Genomic DNA, 19,934 nt, shown 5'->3' on the forward strand with positions numbered 1-19,934 from the left:
CTAGAATGTTACATAAGTATTTTCAGTGTTACTGATGTTGTAACATTACTAATAGTTTTAAAATATGTGTTCTCATAGCACTTGCCTCATATTTTCAGATTTGACATAGGTAGACATCTGAGGCCCGTAACTCACAACCTTAGAGATCATCTGGAATGGAGCATGTTATCCAGCACACCATTAAAAAGCCATCAGCAAGCCTCAGACAATTTAGTAGCACAGTCAGGAAGCAAAAGACAGTGTTTATAGTAACAGGAGTGAGAATAACTGGCAGTAGTCACATAGTCTCTTTTCTGTCCTCACTGCCACACACTGCTGTACAATGCTTGGGACATACTGAGCCATAAATCGTCCTTGTCTGTAGGACCAGCCCTCCATTTGTGGTGTGTGGCATTTGCTGTTTCCTCATGCGTACTGCCCAGCCGGAGCTCTGGGAGTGTTTGGGCAGCACTCTCGGATGTAGGGTTTGTGTTTTTGGGAGGTCTTGTGCAGGGCTGGGAACTGGACTCGGTAATGCTTGTGGGTACCTTCCAACTCAGGACATTCTGTGGCTAAATCCCCCGGCTGTGGGGCTGGCTGTGAGAGAGATGCACTCATGCGGGTGGGAGGGAGCAGAAAGCGCTGGGAGCCCTGAGGAGCCTTCTCTGCACTCCCCAGTTTTCTGGGCCTGGCAAGTGGCAGCATGCTCTCGTTATTTTCCTTTGGCTGCAAGTAGTTCCTTTCCCTAACAAAATTAAAGAGAGTGGTGGGGAGTGGATCACTTATTCTATCACTCATTTCTATGGTTTTCATTGAAGTAGATCCTGAGAAGGATTTAGGCTTTTAAATCAAATCTGTCATATGCAAAACCCCATTTAACTACTGCCAGATTCGGGTGTAACTTCGGCTTGCTCCATGCTGGCAGCCTGCTCTTGCTAGGTGTGATCATTGTCCCATCTTAATGAGTTTCCACCCATATTCCGTTGGGCTCAGGACTACTAGTTGCACACCTCTGACCTCTTGGGAGTTTTCCAATGTTCTCTACCTTATTTTGACAGGATTTGGCCCTCATGCTGTGCAGGTATACACTCTTGGTTTTTAAGATGTGGCTCCAAGAGGGGACACTCAACTGGGCAAGGGCAGCCATGCAGAAGTGCAAAGTTGTAGCCGTTGATCTGCTCTCCCAGATGGATCATTGGGTAAATTTTACAAATCATCTGGGAATTGAAACCCCTGGACCCCTGCCTCCTCACAAACGCTCTAATGACTGGTTTTCTTTCCTTTGTATGGCTGAAGATGTTCCACTGTAGTGGGCCCGTTGAATTTCACTGGCTGAACTAGTTCTGCTCACATTTAAACGTGTTTTAGGAAAAATGTGGGAAACAACAGTAGGCAAGATTGCATCATAAAATAATTAGGCTTTGATTAGTCATTATGAGGGCAAAAGTTCTTTTTTATGAAGTCCTGAGGCTTAAACGAAACCTTGTGTAGTCTTAGTGAAGTCATCAGAGTCACTGCCCAAATTACTCTGTGAAGTTTGGGGTGACATATCCTAATGTCTTCCCATGAGTTTTCTCAGTTCTTGCTATCTTAAACATGTTTTAATCACCTGGATGCCTTTAAGCCTGCTTCCGAGACTGTTAATAATTAATATCGGCATTTGAAGTTTCTCATGGCCATAACAGGAGTTTTCCTTCAAGATGAAGTGTCCCATTCATTCCTGAAGGGCCATTCAAATCCAGGACAGATGAAGAGGAATAAGTTATGCTTCAACCTGTGCTTTGTTCTCATACAGAGCTCATATAGAAGGGGAAGATAACTGAGACAACAAAGGGGAATATAAAATATAGTACATAGAGTGCTTATATTTTACATAATGCAATATAAAATATTTGTATGAATATAATCTTAATCTACCAATTCACGTGCTTTACAGTTGGGAGATTTAACTAAATAAGCTGTGAAACTAAAATATACTTACTACATTTTGTGTAATCTCGTTTCTCTTCTGCCTGTTACTGGAGTGAATGTCTCCTTATGCAGTGATGATAACTTTTGAAACTGCAAGTCATTTGTAGGTTTTTTTTCTGGTTTTAGTCTGTGTTTGGATTTGAGCATCCTCAAAGCAACTCATAATTTATTCATTAGTTTTTCAACTGTAACTATTTAAAGATTATTCATAAAAGTCTATCAATTTATAACTAACACACTACCTTAAATGTGAACTTAACTTAAAAGTGAAATTGTAAGTTAAATGAACACTAGGTTTATGCTTCTGTGAACCTGAAAGGTGACGTTTGGATTGAATGTTAGATATATGAGCATCGTATTAGCAGTGCCAAACTGAAAGCTAAGGACCTGATCCCACTGCGACTGACTTTGCTGAAATTCCCAGGGTTCCAAAGTGGGATTTAAACCAGACTTACAGGCAGGCTTTGGCTAGAAAGACAAAGAACAGATCATGATGGGCATTTAGTGGAGAGTGCCAGTAAGGAACAATGAATGGAAGGACTTGGGGGAGGGGAGAAATGACTTAAGTATTAATTCTTAAGTAAAGAGTGCCTGTCCCATCGCAAGCTGTTTGCAAAATTGGGAAGTTCATATTCATATGTTAAAGAGTGAAATGAATATATACGAAGTGGTACAAGTTTCCAGACCATGAAAGGACTATGAAAGTGAGTGTACTGTTGGCTGTCTAGATATACCTGAGCAAGTGCAGAGTGTGAGCAGAAACCAGGCGACTAAGACCACTAAATTTTACGGATCCCTTGTGTAACCTGTTCTTGTTCCCTGTAAATACCTTTCAGGAGTGGGAAATGAATCACTTTGGCATTGGAAATAACCTCACAGTATTGCTCTTGGAAGGACTTAGAACAGCATTCAAAATTTCAGAGGCACAGAAAGGATGTATTTGGCTAATGAAAAGAGAAGTTTACAAATCCAGATTGTCCAGGGAACTCCAAAGCAAATTATTTTATACTTGTAATACAGGGCAGGAAGCCATTTTCTTGAAGTGTCACCTAGAAAGTGTGATGTGAACTCCAGTTGTGCTGGAATGCATAATACTGCTCTTGTTTAACCTGAGTCTTTTCCTAGTGAAAGAAAGAGGTGTGGTTAAATTTATTTCCTTGAAGATGAAGAGTAAAACTATAGAGATGAGTAGTGAGTATTCATTTCTGAAAGACTAGAAAATCCATGTAACCAATGTCATCTTTGTCTCATTCAGTGTTCATTCATCAAATTTGAGTATATGCTACTCTAGTGTTGACAGCCAGTCTCCACTACCTGTTGGTACCATCTCTAGAAGATCTGAGCTATTAATTTGATTCGGAAAGTCACTGAGTCCAGATGCTACGCTTTTTCCCAGTTTTCTTTTTTGGGAGTAGGTAGGAAGTATTTTGAAGTGCTTGTTTTTACACTGAACTTGAACTGCTTGCAGAGTTGCTGTGATTTGTGAATTCAGCAAGGCTGAATGCAGTGCTTTTAATAAGTAGATATTTGTTGTGCTTTTAATAAGAAAAGCCAAAGAAATTAAACCTAATTGATAATTGCCCTAATACAATTGTTTGACTGCAGTGGATCACTGTGTAGGAGGCAAAGCTGTTTCAAGGAAAATGCTTGTACTCAGGGGAACGCTTAAGGAGTTGTTAGAGGAGTTGACAGGCACGTGAAATTGGAAATTCAGGTACACTCCCAGTGATCTTGTCAGAGATTTATTCTCACACAACCCTAGTGCTGACTGCTTCTGCAGGAGGAAGAAAGAGGGGGATTAAAGATGGGGATTAAAGTTTTCTTTTTTGTCTTTAATCAGAATAAGTAGGTTTGGTTTAGAGGTTAGTATAGAGATGTATGATGATTCAGATATCATTGAGAACTGTTAGAATTATACACATAAGATGAATTTCCTGGTTTTATTCTTCTCTGAGGAAAACTTTGTAAGATTGTCTTCAGAAACATATTAATTATATTCTCCTTTGTCATAAGGCAAAAATGAGCAGTGATAACAACAGTGTATTCATAAAAGGAAGATGGCCTCTGAGAGCCAAGAGGTTTGGAGGGATGGGGAAGAAGGAGAAGAAAGCAATGGCTGGAGGTTTTTGGCACCAGTAGCTTTTTTGCTCTCTTCTCCTGCATTACCTATGAGTAGTAGCAAACTTACTTTATTTTAAAATTGCTTTAATGTCAGTGCATGTTTCTCTGCCACAAGGCAGTACCTCCCCCTGTTCTTTGGCCTCCATGTTTCATGCAGGACTTTAAGCATTATTCCTTCTGAAGTCTTTTCTGAAATTAAGCATTCCTGGGTGGAGAACATTGCATGTAGTAAAAATAAGATATAAAGCTTTCAATCCGTGATTACACAAGCCTGTTTCAAAATACAAAACTGTGTACATCTTGTGTTGTCCTGACGTGTAAGAAACTCGTCGGAACAGTGGGTAAAAGGCATTGTCTGTCCGTGCTCTTGTAAGGTGTCTTGGTTTGTGAAACCTTATGACAAAGACGTTGAATAAATCTGCTGTTTTCCACTTTGATGCCACTGCAGTTACTCTGATCTATCAGCTTGCTGAGCTTCTCCGCAGAGTGTGAAATGTGTTGATATTAGTAGCTTTCCATTGATTTCAGCATGACTAACAACTCCTGAGAGTAACTTGTTTCATTGAACTGATTCTGGTAATAACCATGGAGAACAATCCATTGCAGTCTTTCATCGAAGGTCTAGTTATGTCAGGGGGAGGTGAAGCCTGACAATAAAGCTGAGAGCTGCTCTTTGCAGTACGTGTGCAGTGGGTGTTCACGCAGGAGCAGGTTTCATGTGCAGGCAAGTACCTGCAGTAAACCAATTAACATGTGTACATTGGCTGTTTTTGCAAAATGCTGTTTATGTCTTTGTACAGCAATGTGGTCTTAAGCTCCGCTTTTCTTTCCCTTTTACTTTAGTAGGTTAAGGGGAAAAAAAAGTTTTTCCACGGTGAAGTATTTATCAGCTACGTCGCACAAATGTTAGAATGCAAAGACCTGAGGCAAATTCCACACTTGCTGCAGCAGAGCTGCTCCCCTCTTTTTAGAGTCGTTGTTTGTGAGCTCCGACAACCTCGTACCCGCAGATTTGCTGAACGGGGAATAGTCTGGGGTCTGGCTTTACCAGCTTAGCAATCTCTTTGTTAAACTCCCCAGAGGGACTCCTCCGTTGTTCCAAGGCAGGCACTGTAGAGATTCATAAATCTAACTCAAATGCTGAGCAGCAGACTGCATGAGCTTTGTTGACTTTTTACTGTCCCAGTTTTCTAAATGCAGTAATTGAATTTGACTTTGGTAAACTACATCTGTTGCAGCAACGTCTTTGAGGAAAGCAGTAGAAAAAATGCAGAGGCACAAACTGCTTTTCCACTCTCCCTCTCCCTGATAGAGGCATTACTAACTGAAGCTAGGAGTGTCTTTCCTTTCTTGCTGTGAATGAGGCTGCCTTGCTGTAAGGGAAAAACTACATGTCCTTTTAACAGGGGAAGATGTCTAGTGTATCAGAATATAATTCAGTGAGCTGCTGTCTTTTCACTCCCGAGGTAGTAAGAAATGTGTTATCTTAGCAATTGGTGAAATATCATATCCATACCTGGCATTTCCTAATACCTAAAAATAATAGCACTTCTAAAAGGCAAATGTCTCTAAGTCATAGTTACAAACAGAAAACAATACAGGAGCTGGAACAAGATTGAAACAAGGTTTTGTTTCACGTTGCATCTTTGAGTTCTCTCTGTAAATCTTGGGTTATTAATTGTTCGTGCACCATTGAAAAAACCTAGGGTGAATTCACTGTGATTTTTGCAGTTAAATTGTGAAAGGTTTGAGAATTCCCCTGTGATGTCCACACAACATAGTTCAGCATGGGATAAACTGTGCTTTTTGTGGTAGGAGGGGATAAGTGATTGTATCATTCTCAACTATTGAATGATTTCCATCGAGACAGCAATAATGAAGGGTAAGTATTATTCCTTTGTCTGACAGAATCGTGAGGGTTGGAAGGGGCCTCTGGAGATCATCCAGTGTAATCTTCCTGCTGAAGCAGGCTCCCCAGAGTAGGTCACAGTTATGCTGAAGTCCAGTTCTTATTAATGTGAAAGGTTGCAAGATGGAGTAGAGAATGATGAGAGAGGGGCAAAAGGTCTCCAGTATTATCAAGAATAAACTTTTCCTTGCTTTGTGTTTTGGGAAATATTCTCAGCGCGAGAGCATGGGAAATGTGTTCTGCAGTTACAAACACGCTGAAGGTTAACACAGTGCATTAGTATCTGAACATGTGATGGGTTTACTGAAAGTGATGTTTTGTTGTTTCTAAGGTATATGACAGATGGTGGCTTGGGCCTCTACACGCGAAGGCTAAACCGGCTGCCTGATGGCATGGCTGCAGTGCGGGAGACCATGCAGCGCAACACGTCCCTGGGACTTGGAGATGCTGACAGGTAAGCTCTCACCCAGCAAATGCTGGGATACAGTTGTGCATTTAGTTCAAGTTGTATCCAGTGCATACTGGAACATTCTACAGCTTTGGGAATTCAGGTACTGAATACGTGGCTGTGACTTCTGCAAAGTATGTTAGGTTACGCATTCATGGAAGGCTCGGGATGAATACCAGCTTTGTCTTCCGGTTTCTCACTTGTATTCCCACCTGTTTTTCTGTGTGCATGATGTAACACAGGAAAATGTGAAACTTAATTTTAATAGCTTTTGAAAGAAAAAAGGCCTAATTCTCTTTTCACTTCCAATGATTCTTTCAAGTCCGGTGACTCCGCGTGAAAGGTCAAGGCCAAAGATCAACAATTAGGACGGAGGTTAAAAATCCATAATTAACAGTACTGTGATCCATAAAGAAGCAGGTAGATGGACAGTAATGAGCCCTGTATTCTGTTGGAGTTGAGATAAATGAGTTAAATACTTCTGCTTTTAATGGATTGGCCTGTAGCTGCTGCTTTCTCTTCCAAACACAAAACCTGATGAGTGTTACTGTTGATGCAGTAAGTGAACTGTATCCTTTTCCTTCCATGATCTGACCCTAAGATTTGAGTTACAGATTTGAACCAATTTTCAAACCATAAGTTTTGTTTGTTTTTGTTGTCTATCTTTCTGGGGTGTAGCTGTAGTTGATGAGTTGGACACAACTGGTACTCTCTTGATAGAGATGCATGCAGTAAGGCGTAATACCAGGGACAGGTGATGATGGAGAAGCTTGTCTTGCTTTCAAGGAAAGCCATGCTGTACTGTTTTGGCTTTCAATAAAAGAATGAAAGCCTCTCAGAGAATCTCAGCTCGGTTTTGATTATTAAGTTAGCATACACTTCCAGTTGGAAAGTATGCCTAGATTTCTCAGGAGCTCATATCTGTTTCTGAAATTTACAACCTAAAACCCATATTCAGCTGAGAGCACTACTCCTGGCTGCCTGTGGGTGAAGGCATTGCCACCTAGTGCTATAACTGAAGACAAACCAAGTATCATGCTTTGCTGCTGTGGCTTTGCTACATTAACCAAAGCTGTATGTTTATAATACAGGATTAGTCTAATGTAAACTGTATTATTGCTTAAGTAATAGTGATCCTTCTGAAGAGGTAGTCCTCCCCTGATAGTTCTGTGCTTGCTTGGTATATAAGCTGTTCTCACATTTTATTTAATTGTCTCCTTTCCTGAAGATGCCACCACACAAGGACCAATTACATGTGTTCTGCAAGAGGTGTTGTTTTTGTGCTTAAATGTTGTCCAACTTAAAATGGGATTGTGACACACTAAAATGCAATCCCTAGTTAATGTCAGCTATCTCCACATTAAAAATAATTCATTCAGCTCATACTGGGGCGGGGGCTGACACACAGTGAGGACTGTGTGTGATGGGCAAGTTAGCTGCAACAGGAGATCACAGAGAAATTAGCCTAGTGCAAGATTTGGTGATGTTAGTATGTGTTGATTTGACAGTCTTTTCATTTTGGAATGCAGGCTTATTCATCTTACGTAGAAGATCAGCATTTCCTCACAATAGCTCAGCAATTAAAAAATGGCTCCCCTTTGGTTGCTGGGTGACCATAATTTGCAATTTAAGCAACAGGAAAAGAATATCTTGGTTTTATCTGCAGTTTTACAGGGTGAAAACTGGCCTAAGGAATAGGGCTTTAATAAAACTGGTGTGGTAGTGTATTGCTTTCTTGATTCTGTGGAGAGGGAAGCAGGAGTTCGGAGGTGCTTTACCAGTGTCCGTAGAAACATGAAGATGAAATGTAGCTCGTTCAAAGCAGATTTTGATTGATTGCATGGGAGAATGGGCGTGAAAGGCCATGAACCTTTAAATATAAGGTTAATCATTAAAAAGTTATCAGAGGAACTTTTGCAGGTTGCCTGTTTGTTTTGTTTCTGATGTTATTAATTGTAGAAGTCTAGTGGTGAAGCTCTCGCTCTTTGGCTCTGGTAATGTAAAGCACAGACCTTAGAAGGTATATTTTCCCCTGCAGCAGGGAAATCTAAATGAGGCAATTTAATTTAACGCTTGATTGCAAGGTTAATGGAATCATTGCACAACACAGCTGAGCTTATTTATTCACTTTGAGACAATTTGTGTTTGCATGGAACAAAGGCATTTTTAATGAAAAAAGGCATTAAGGATGCCTTTTTATTTAGCTTGTGTTTTTATTTTATTTTTAATCTTTTTTTAAGGCTGTAAATTAGCCACCTATGGTTTTGCCTTGTATGTATATGGATGTGGTGTGTACCATCTGGCAGCTGAAGTTTACTTCATGTTGCCAGGCACGGTTGCTTGATCTGAGATCTAATTCTGTCTTGAAGTTCATCTATGCAACTTGCATTTATGAGTGCACACAGATAAGAGGGAAGAAATTTGACACTTAGTTTTGAGTAAATCTTTCTGTAATTACTTTCTTATATAACTTCTTAATTAGATAAGGTAATTGAGACCTGTGCTGACTTATCACATTTTGGTAAATAGGTCGTGAGGCTCTATTAACGGATATGAGCTTGTCAGGAGTAACTTTAATGCTGTAATTATGGAAAAGTCAGTATGATTTTTATTTTTTTTTTTAAGTCTTGGTGATGGAGTCTATAAATAACAACTTCCAAGTGTGATTTGCATGGACTGTTTCAGTTCTGTAGTTTAATTTGAGGCTCTGTGAATTTGAACCTTTGCATAGGAGGATAAGGGAAAAAAAGGTCTTCCCAGTTTGTCATTTTTAAAGCCCCATCTCATTGTAAGGAGATATCACATTACATGGTCTTTGTACTTTGAACAGCTCCAACATGTGTGGACAGTAGGTAAAACACGGGTCAGCTGTTGAATGTGGATAAGATTGAACTGCACTTCCAGAGTATTTCTATCTCACGGTGTCCTTAATGACAGCGTTGTCACACTGAAGATTCTGCAGTTCAAACGAGAACAAAATCAGTTTAATTGCTAACTTGTGGCTGAAACCAGCTCCAGGTGGTCAGCAGCATTTCCTGCTCACGGCAAGATTCTTGGATAATCCAGGTGAGAATGGAGAATGTGAATGGGACAGAAAAACTGAGAGCGAAACAGTAACAGAGCAGATAGCCAGAGGGCATTCCATGCAGAACGCAAATACTCCTACCATACTATGATTAGAAATGTTACTGAATGCAACATTTTATGTATGCTATCATTTATAGCAATTTCTACGAAAGGTAAGAATCAGGCTTTCCTAATATCTAAAGAGTAATACTTTGTTGTGATTTTACTTTGTGTAAAAACAGGTTACGGATATTTTTGTATCTCTTGACTCAGGAAATAGCCGATGCTTTGCATTTTCATGGAGGAAAAATTCTAGACCTCAGTATGTTTAAATTCACTGTTAGTTAATATTTTGAATCCTATTAAAAGTACAAGATGGCTTAAAAGAGGGGTTAGCGCTCAGGGAAGGAAGGAGATAGTTGGACTACCTTGGCAACTGGGATTACACTTCAGAAGAGTTGAAAAGCAAGCAAAGGCATGTCATCAAGCTGGGGATGATATTGTTCTGTTCTGAAACAAGGAGGAAAGTGGAAACGGAGGAGATGTCACTGGTTTTGGGAGGCATCAAATTTCACTGAAAGCAGTAAACTACAGGCACTGTGCTGGTAGGTGTCATGTAAGAAGCTGCATCAAATTGTCTTTATTGTAGGCAATGGTAAAATAGGAAAGTGTAACAACGTACAATTTTGTTAAGGTGCTCTTTGTTAGGCTGTGGATGCCCTGTCCCTGGTGATGTTCAAGGCCAGGTTGGATGGGGTCCTGGGCAGCCTGGTCTAGAATTAAATGGGGAGGTTGGTGGCCCTGCGTGTGGCAGGGGGGTTGGAGATTCATGATCCTTGAGGTCCCTTCCTACCCTGGCCATTCTGTGATTCTGTGATTTGTCATGCAGTTTTTTGCTAGGGCAAGACACCTTTAGTTATTGCGTGTGTATTTTCAGTTTGTCCCCTTAACTGAGGCAATGCAGTTAAAGCTAAATGAGGATGTCTGCAATTCCTGTCTTTGCAGACAAGGGGTTAAGTCCTCTGCGCAGAGAATATCCATTAGCAGTATTATCCCTTTACTGCCCATCTCATCTTTAGTTTTGGTGCTCGAGCATTGGTATCACAATGCGTAAGAGGAAAAACAGAGGATGTGTATCTGGGCTAGCCACTCAGACTGGAAAGCCTTTGTCCTAGAGTGTTAAAACATGAGTGGATTATATTTTAAGCTTCAGACAAGCATAACTCTGGTAAAAATATGTAGAAATAGATATTCTGGCATTGTAATGGCAGTGGAATTCCCATCATCTTCCCCCACAGCATCTCCTGATCTTGCCATATTCCCTTAGGAGAGTTGACGTAAGTGTCTGTGGAGTTCCGCAGCAAATAGCCTTTACAGGGAGCTTCACCTGATGGTTCGTATGAAGAGATTCATGGAGGGAGAATCTCCTTTCTGTCAGTAGAGAGGGTTCTTGTATCCCATCTACAGAGACGTCAGGAGATCTCAGTCAGCAGATATGCTGCCAAGCTATTACTAGTGTACCAGGAAGATTTTACAGTTTCTTCACCTCAAGAAAGCTCTGATGATTGTATTTGCATACAGTTTGTATGATACATGTGGTTTACAAACTCTGCTTTTCCCATTTTTTCTTGGTAGGCAGCAGGATCCCCTTATTTGAAGATCTTATATACTAAATCAGCATGGTTTTCTAGAAAATAATTTAAAAATCTGCAAGGTTTCTTTCAAGTTAAGAGACATGAAAAAATAAGTGCCCAACGACTCATCATTCACTGTTACTGTATGTGTGCTGTGAGTCACTGCAGTTTGTAAATACATGTCCAGGTATACTTGCTTAATAGCAAAGTCACGGGTGAAATACACTCATAACGGGTCTCTCTGCATGTTTGGATTTTAACTGCAAGTTAGGAAAACTAGCACTGCTTCTAAATATTCAAGCTGTACCTTGGTACCTATATATACCTATCTCTCTGTCTTTGTAGGTCCCACATTTATCTTGAGAACTGACTCAAACAAACGGGGAAATTCACATTGCAAAGATTCTTTGAAGTTTATGGCTTTGGAGCCTGCAGATTAGAATCACAATGCCAAATACTTTTATTTTCCAAGGAGTCTTTTAACAAGCAGTAGTCCAAAGTGGTTTTAGGTTACATAAAGTAATTGCAAAGGTAAGCAACAAAGAGTAGGTGAAGCAGTGGTACAGTAGCTGTACCTGAGGGCTGAAATTAACAGTACCAAGAGGAAAAAAAGCATTCTGCATTCAAACAAGACAGAGTTAGTCAAGGGAGTTGAGATCATTTGGCAGATGGGTTTCAGTGGGCTAAGGATAGCAAACTATTGTGTGCATAAACATTTCTTCTGGTTTCAAATAGATGCAAGAAGTTTCATTGCTAAGTACAGGTTACAAACAGTTGCTCTAAATATATCCAGATTTATAAGTAGTTTAGAGTAAGTTGTAAAGGCAGACAATACCTGTGAAGCAGAGGATGGTTTATCAAGGAAAGGCATGATAGGAGGTTTATGTGATGTGCAGTAGAGAGATATGGACGATTTATAACTTGTGTGATACGGAGGGGTTGGCTAGGGAGAGGGAACAAACTATAACTGGCTGTAAAGTCTGTCCCATTATTTAATCTGTGGTTTTTAATATCCACTGGAATCGTTATTTGGATGCTTTGGTTAATTCTTTGAAGATAGTTTGTGGAACTCCCTTGAAGATGAAAAGGAGGAGGTCAGAGATGAAGTGGCTTTGTGAGAATTGCCCTCCCTTGGGCAATGAGGTTCTTTTCAGCTTTGTGGCTTGCATGTGAAAGCATTCAGTGGGCAAGCAGTACTTTTTTGTTTTTTTTTAAATCACCCACGTACTTTCTGGAGCACATCTAGTTGGATGAAGTATATTGCTTTCTGAGAAGGATATACTTAGGATGTTCTGATTTTTCTTACTAAACGATGATCTGCAGTGAGTTTGCTTTTCACTGTGAGTTGGGGCTGCCCGAAATGTACAAAGTGTTTTGAGTGAGGAGGGGATGAGGTAAGGAGGGTGATTTTCTTTTCAGCAGAGATTGTATTTATTTAAAAATTTCTATCCAGGCTCTAGATTATCACATCAAGTGGTAATAGTGATATAAGATTGATATACATGATGGATACATGGGATATATATCGATATATGATATATATTGGGGGCAGGAGGGGATTGTTTGCCTATTTAACTGACTTCTTATAAAAATGTAATTAGTTTTCCTACTAGATTTTCCTTTTTCTATGTATCCATGGCCAAAAGAAGCTTTTATTTTATTTACTTTATTTAGGACCTATCTGTTACCCTGAGCCAGTAAGGTAAGCCAAGAATTATCTTCTTCCCCTCTTTTTAGTAGCCTTGCAGGCTAACAAAACAGCTGCAAATGGTTGTTGACATTCTTCAAGAACTTCCTTCCATTAATGAGGAGGTACAGTTCTACCAATCTATGCAAAAAAATCCAAAACCAGAAACAAAGAAGTTACCCTTTACCTACATGCCATCCCCTCCAGAGTTTTCACTGACATTATAGTTTTAAAACCCATTTTCTGTTTTTTTCTTTTTTTTTTTTTTTCTTTTGCTTTGATATAAATACTAAAGGCACGCAGGTAAAATCTTTCGGTGTTGCATTTCTTCTTTTAATTTCTTTTCCTCGTGTAATGCTCCCTGCTTTAGTTACTGTGATTCTGATTCCACATTCCTTTAGGAGCTATTTCCATCTCTGCTCTGGTAGCTAGTTAAAATGCTGTTAAAAGTCAGGAACTGAAGTTCACTACAAAGCTAATAGAGAGTTGCAGGTACCACTAGGTAGAAACTCAAAGGAAACAACACCACCAAAGGGACTACACCACTGGAATTAGATTTCTTCCTAAGGTGACTTTTCTTTCCATCTGCACCCACTCTTAAGTGTTTGACTACTAAGTTGACATAACTGCTGATTTAGAGCCTCTACTGAACCCCTTGATATTGCTTCTTCCACTGCTGGAGATCAACACTGTCTTTTCTGTTGTATAAAGTGGCTTTTAAAATACTTCAGGCATGTGGAAAATTAAGCTTGTATTCCAAGGGTAAACAAGATTGTAGATACAAAGACCGTTTTGAACTGTATCACAAGCCTTTGTGCTTTGCATGACAAACCGAAGAATGTGAAATGCTTGCTGACATAGCGCAGACTTTGTTATTTGGTTTTCTATGTCGAATGGCAAGAGTGTCAACATAGTATCACAAATGACCTACAGCAGTAACCTCTGAGTTTGGGATTTGGAGATTGAAAAGATAAAAACTAGTAGCAGACAGCTGTCAGACTCGGAAAGAGGAATCCCAAGTATTAGACTGGTGTGGAAACTCATTGAGACCGCTGAAGTCACCCTCTGGAAAATGAGTGAGAAGCCTGCAATGATCTCCTTCCCAGGAAGCCTCCTCATGATATCCAGGTGTACCGAAGGATCATTGCTTATACAGGGAAATAAGGCATCCAATTCGACTAGCTAGCTAAAATGTTTAAAGTTGGGTGTATATCCCATGCATATCCACATCTGCAGCACAGCAGGAACAGCTGTAAGGTATCCACAGCTTTGAGTTCAAAACGTTGCATATTTCGTAAGTAGGTATATCCTTCGGCTATCCTGTATGACAAATGAAGGAATGTGGGGATACCTTTGGACTTACTGATGTCAAGAGAAATGCAGAAATCCCTGACTTAGCATCAGTAAGGCAGAAGATGAGTTCTGCTAAAATGAAGGCTTGCTCCCTATTTCCATGGTGCTTCAGAAAGAGGTGCATGCTCTTCCCTCCTCACACAAACCTCATTTACTTATTACAACTGTCTTTTTGTAAGGATGGACATTTCTCAACATTCATATATGCCTCTACACAGCACTTGCTGTTTCACTGACACAGAGTGACTCCTGGAAGCTGGATGGCTCACAAGTGTACGTACGTAGAAGTATGGACCATGATGTGGGAAATTCCATCCCACTGGATTGACTTTCCAGCTCTGGGGAGTAACTTCCCTGCATTTCTGCATCCAGCAGTGAGGAGGAAGGGGCAACAGTGCATCATTTTATTTTTGCTCTCTTGAGATTCTGGGCACTGCTGGGTTACTCCTTGATGTCTCAGTAAGCTCCTTGGTGGCCAGCAAACTATTCCGTATTGCAGGACAGTACCCTTCTTATCTTTGAGTCCTACTCTGCTCTTCTCCATTCCTCAGCTTCCTCGTGGTTTAGAGATGTTCCAGGAGTAAGTGACTTTCTGACCTTTTTATGACAGCTAATAGGATTCACAGTGACGTTGAGGCTCTACAGAACAAGTAATCACTTTGCTCCTGCTCTCTCTGAGCTGAGACCTGGCATCCTGCAGCTTAGGCAGCACAGTGTTAATGCAGCTACATGAAGTTTAAAGACTCCCTGTTATTTTGTAAACAGGCATTAAGTCTTTCACATGATAGTCCCGTGTTGCTTAGCTATATACAGCAGATGTAGATTTGGCCAGGATAAATAAATGCACGCTCTGTACTAGAAACACTTTGAGCTACGTTGCACTGCATTATAAGAATGTGTGTAATCAGTTTTATTACTATTATTTGCCATTCACATTAAAAATAAAACATCTAATTTTGTTAGCACCAGTTGCTGCAACTTGAAACTAAGTAATTTGATGCAAGTGCAGAACAGTGCAGAGTTAATGCGCAAAGCCTCTATCTGTACCGCATCGCTAGAGGCTGTGTTTATGTACGTCCAGGTATATTTGGTCAATAAGTAGCCAGAGGATCAGTGCTAAAAATGAGGGGCCTGATTACTGCCTGAGCAAAGTCCAAGGGCTGAGTTCAGCTCTTCTTAACTACATTTATATTTTTTGTTACTTAACTGACAAACGCTCAGCTCAGCAGCTACTACAGTTGCCATGTGCTGCCATCAGCCCCAAGTAACATTTTTGTCTTTCTTATCTAATTTTAGCCTTTAATCTTCTCTGATTATGTTGTTAGTTGAAGTTCATTTTCATATATATCAACTAATCCATTCGTTTTGGTTTGGGGGAAATGAGCAAACCACCTTGAGTGTTCAAAAAGGTTTTATTCCTGCTTTCATGTTCACTGTCAAGATTGATTTATTCCTGCTATGAAAGTTGCAACTAGAAATATTCTTCAGAACATGACTCAATGCCTTAAACATCTCTTTGAGACTACTGATGTTATTTGATACTATCTCAGACATAGTTTTGTTTCGTTAGCATTTTAATGCAAAGGTTTCATTTCGTTTTTCATGGATGACTGTAGCAAAATGTTTCACTTGGAAAACTAAAAGTGTTTTGTGTGCACAAAGAGTGAGTAGAATATTATCATTAAATAGCTAGAAATGCTAGACAACTATGTCTGTCCGTGGAAAGAGGGGAGAAGGAAAAGGTGAAAGAGAAAACCAGTAACATGAGCCTGTAGGAGGAGATAGCAGCATCTGTTGCCACCCAAAGTTCACCCAAAGCCTTACACCATACTTAGTCTGTATTTTCAGACTGTATGAATTCTGTAGAGAATGCACCCAATTATTTGTGCTTTGAGAGCATTTGTGATCCACAGGAATCCTGATATGGATTAGGTTGTAGCAAGAAATCTGCGTTTATACATATCTAGTCTTAAATGTCCATGCAAAACAAAGATTGAGAATCTTAAAGCAACTTCCCAATTTGTATGCATTCTCCTCTTATTTAATGATACCTGTTTCTGATTTTACTGTCACATTTTAACACCGTTTTCATGAAGGAGATTGTGATTCATGTTGGTGCAGTTACACTCATAAAAGTAGAGCACAAGTTGACTCATAACTTGGTTAAGCGCAGCTCTGTGGGAAGAAAGCAGAATTTTCATGAGACATTTGCCTGTCTAGTAGTGAGCTGTAGTTATAGTAAAACAGCAGATTCAAGAGACATGAGAAAAATGCAGAGTAAAGCTATCCGATGACCGCTTCTTCTAAAACAGAGCAGTCTTTATCAGTATTAGTTTATGTTAAGTCTCTGAAAGCAATATGAAACACCATTTTACAGCTCAGCCACGCTCTGCTAGTGTTTAAATGGGGCAGAGAGATGAGAGGCTGATATAAAATTATTTTTGAGTTAAAATTTTGGGGTGAAACAAAATAAGGAGGTTTTTAAATTTTATCCCCCCCTCCCCCCCCTCTTTTTTTTTCCCCTCTCTCCCCCTTTATTTTTTTTTCTCTCCCCTTCCAGAGAGAGTTGTTACAGAGTAGTTGTCCACTGGTAGATGTTCTAAAGCAAAAACTCATGTTGGGGTTTTGCTGTGTCTGACTTCAGCAAGAGTCTCAGTTTCGGTCTCCTATATTTGAGTCATTTCTCCAACAGTATTTAATTATCTCTGTCTCTGCTGCCTAATTATTTCCTGGAAATGAAATCGTTTCCGCACAAGATACTGAAAGGTGTTAATTGGACTCTTGGCTGTTGCAGAGCTATCAGATCACAGAGGTGGGATGGAAAGAATTAAGGTTGAAGTCCTTGAACTCCCACTTCCCCCTGGATGATTTAACTACGAAAATTAGCAAAGGCTCCAAGGGAATCACCTCACTTTTTGAAGACTTGCATTTTTTATAACCCAACAGAATATTTGATGATATTTCTTCAAAAAGACCCAGTCTTTAAAACAATTATGCAGTTCAGCTACTGCGTTAAAGGAAAGAAAGCAAAGTGCTACTCAGAAGCAGTTGCGCTGCTTTTACTGAGACCAGAGTCCATCCCCAGGTTGGCATGGAGCTTGGAAAACTTCAGGTCAAGCATCTCGCTTTTGGCAAACCAACAAAAAATTGAAATCATCCCCCCCGATAATTATTTCATCACTGTAACAGAGCCATCTCTGAAGCAGAGGGTGTAGCCTCAGAGAGAACGAACACACTGCACAAAGCCCAGGAGGGCTGGGGCTCGGGAAGGAATTACTGGGCAAGAAACGGTTTTGCAATTTTCGCTCTTGTAGAAATGCAATGAAAGGTTATACAGCCTTGCTGAGATCCTGAAGCCTCAGGATTTTTGCAGGCCGGGGAGTGGAGCGAGGAAACAGCATCAGTGGTGATGGTGGGGGGATGCAGCACGGTAAGAGAGACGCCACTGAGCTTTGAACTCGATCAGATGCTTGAGGGCAATTAAACACACAAGATTTCCTACTTTAAACAAAGGCACAGAAGGGAGTCTCCCTGTTTTTCTGTGCTATTAATCATCAAGAGGAGAGAAGAATGAGTGAACGAAGGAAAAAAGAGATGGTGCTATTTAAAGGAAAGATGTTAGACCCCAGCAGGATGCCTGCTTGAGTTGCATCTCAATAAATAATAAGCACTTGTTATGCTAATAGTCACTATTTCCAATAACATGATTTGCATACAGATTATCTGCATGTTAATTACATTGTGCACATAGCCAGTAATGTGTGTGTTACATTTTTTTCCTTTGCATTTTCATTTGCAAAGTGAGGCATCATTTTAATGAATATTGCAAAATTATAGAATGTGAGTAGATAATGCAGTGAATAATGGCGTGCAGAGCTGGGTGCCAGGGAAGTTAACCACGCATCAGAAGTGTTTGTTGGAGGAGCCCAGGATCAGCGTCACCTCTGGCACTGACATCTGTCGTGGCACCTGATTATAATGGAAATAAATGAAACAAAAGTGTGTGTGAATGCCTGATAATGCAGTGTTGCATGACGGTAATTAACCTAGTGTTGGATAATTACTTGGTGCATACTTGTGTGACCCATGCTGAGTGTTATAAGTTGCATAGAGCCGAATCAGGAACATCACTGTACCTTTGGTTGGTGGATTTATAGTGCTTTTGTGCCAGGTGTGGGAGGGCAGGTAACACCTGGTGCTGTGTGGGCGCAAAGTTTTCCAGAGCAAAGTTAGCCCTTACAGAAGGTTTGAACACACTGGAATCAGAGCCATGCTTGTGTTAGATTGATTCTGGGCATCTTCTGCCCATAGCATTTCTGACTCATTAGGAGGCTGGACTTCATGAACTTTATTTGAAGCGTGATTCCAGATATGCTTTCTTTTCTTGCCCCCAAGTCTCCAAGATCATCCAACTGCCCACCTACCACCATGCTTCATAATAGTGTAGCTATGCCTTCTGTACCTGTAGCTACACTGCTTTTCCTGGTGCTCTGTGTTCAGCTTATTACTTACAAAGAAATAAAGAAAGCAACCCACAGTATCTTGGGAAAATAGAAGAGTAGTCCTCTGGCATTCCAGACTAAATATTTAATGTATTTCATAAGGCACCTAGTAGAAATATTTACCTGTTAAGAAACGGTAAGAATATAATTTACAAGTTCTTATCAGATTAATTTTTCGGGTATCAGATAGCAGTATTGGGTATCAGATAATCTCTTCCCTATAAAACACAGATGTTTGGAATTAGTAGCTCAGTTTCAAAAGAAAATAGCTGTTAAATGCAATAGCTCACCACATCAATATTTGGTTGTTATTGCCATTGGTATTCTCACATCCCATGGCAGCTCATTCTGCATGCTTTATACTTATCGTAGTATCTAGTGCACTGAAAAGGATTTGCTCATCAGGAGAGAAACTAAATGATTTAATCATTTTGTGGACATGCCACTCGCTCAAGTTCACTCAGTGTAGCCAGCGTGTGCAGGGAATGTGGGTTACTTTGAGGCTTACATTGGTTGCGAGGAGAAGAGAGCTTTCGGTGTAAGTGAATCGTTTTGAGCAAGTTTTCAGGTTCCCAGCATTGCTGCAAACAAGTTGGCCTTCTGTTCAGAGCAACCCCGTGGGTGAGATTTCCTTCAGTCACGCTCCCCTAAGGCTGATATGTTGACTACCTGAACCACAGGCAGCAATACTGTAGGACCATAAGTATCCTCCAGTAAAACTATTGTTTTATCAGTGCTTAGGAAAGGTCAGAAGTTCATGTGAGCAAGTCCTGACTGCAGCATGTTTGTGAGATAGTGACTAAGTGCAAGTTTTCATACTGCTTAATTAAGCATTTCTTTGTCTGAATGAGCAAAAATACAGAATCCTGAAGAGCTGTGTGCTCCTCATTCATGAAGCCGCAGAATGCTGAGCTAGGAAGGCTTTTTGGTTAAAAGTATGCACCAGTTAGGGCTGCTGTCTTGTAGGTCACTGGTTTCAGTTATCTTTTATTTTATAAATATGGTTGGAAAACCAACTCAATGGTTTTCTTGACCAGACGTAAGAAAACAATGGCAGGGATGAGAAATATCTGCAGATCAATATTACATTGGTAGGCTATTGTGAATTTGAAAATGGCAAGTTAGTCTATTTGACAGGCAGCATAGTAAGAGCAAGACAAAAGCAATTCACATGGGAAACTGTTTAAAATAGAGGAAAGACTTTAAAAGATAATCTGAGTGAAAGGCAAGTCTTCTAGCTCACACGTGGTCTTTGGAACATCCT

At 40.2% G+C, this 19,934-nt stretch overlaps 1 protein-coding gene across 11 annotated transcripts in view; it reads left to right on the plus strand.

The window, feature by feature from the left end:
• Positions 1 to 19,934, plus strand: part of NAV2 (neuron navigator 2) — a 319,464-nt gene that overhangs the window by 233,880 nt on the left and 65,650 nt on the right. For all 11 annotated transcript variants that reach the window (XM_042882665.1, XM_042882667.1, XM_042882658.1 and 8 more), the window contains one exon: positions 6,312 to 6,434. In XM_042882665.1, the coding sequence (XP_042738599.1) occupies positions 6,312 to 6,434 (123 nt within the window). The remainder of the gene's footprint in view (positions 1 to 6,311; positions 6,435 to 19,934) is intronic.

The sequence above is a fragment of the Lagopus leucura genome, unplaced genomic scaffold (assembly GCF_019238085.1).
Source record: "Lagopus leucura isolate 7727_CA_CO unplaced genomic scaffold, USGS_WTPT01 Super-Scaffold_100035, whole genome shotgun sequence".
NCBI lineage: Eukaryota > Metazoa > Chordata > Aves > Galliformes > Phasianidae > Lagopus > Lagopus leucura.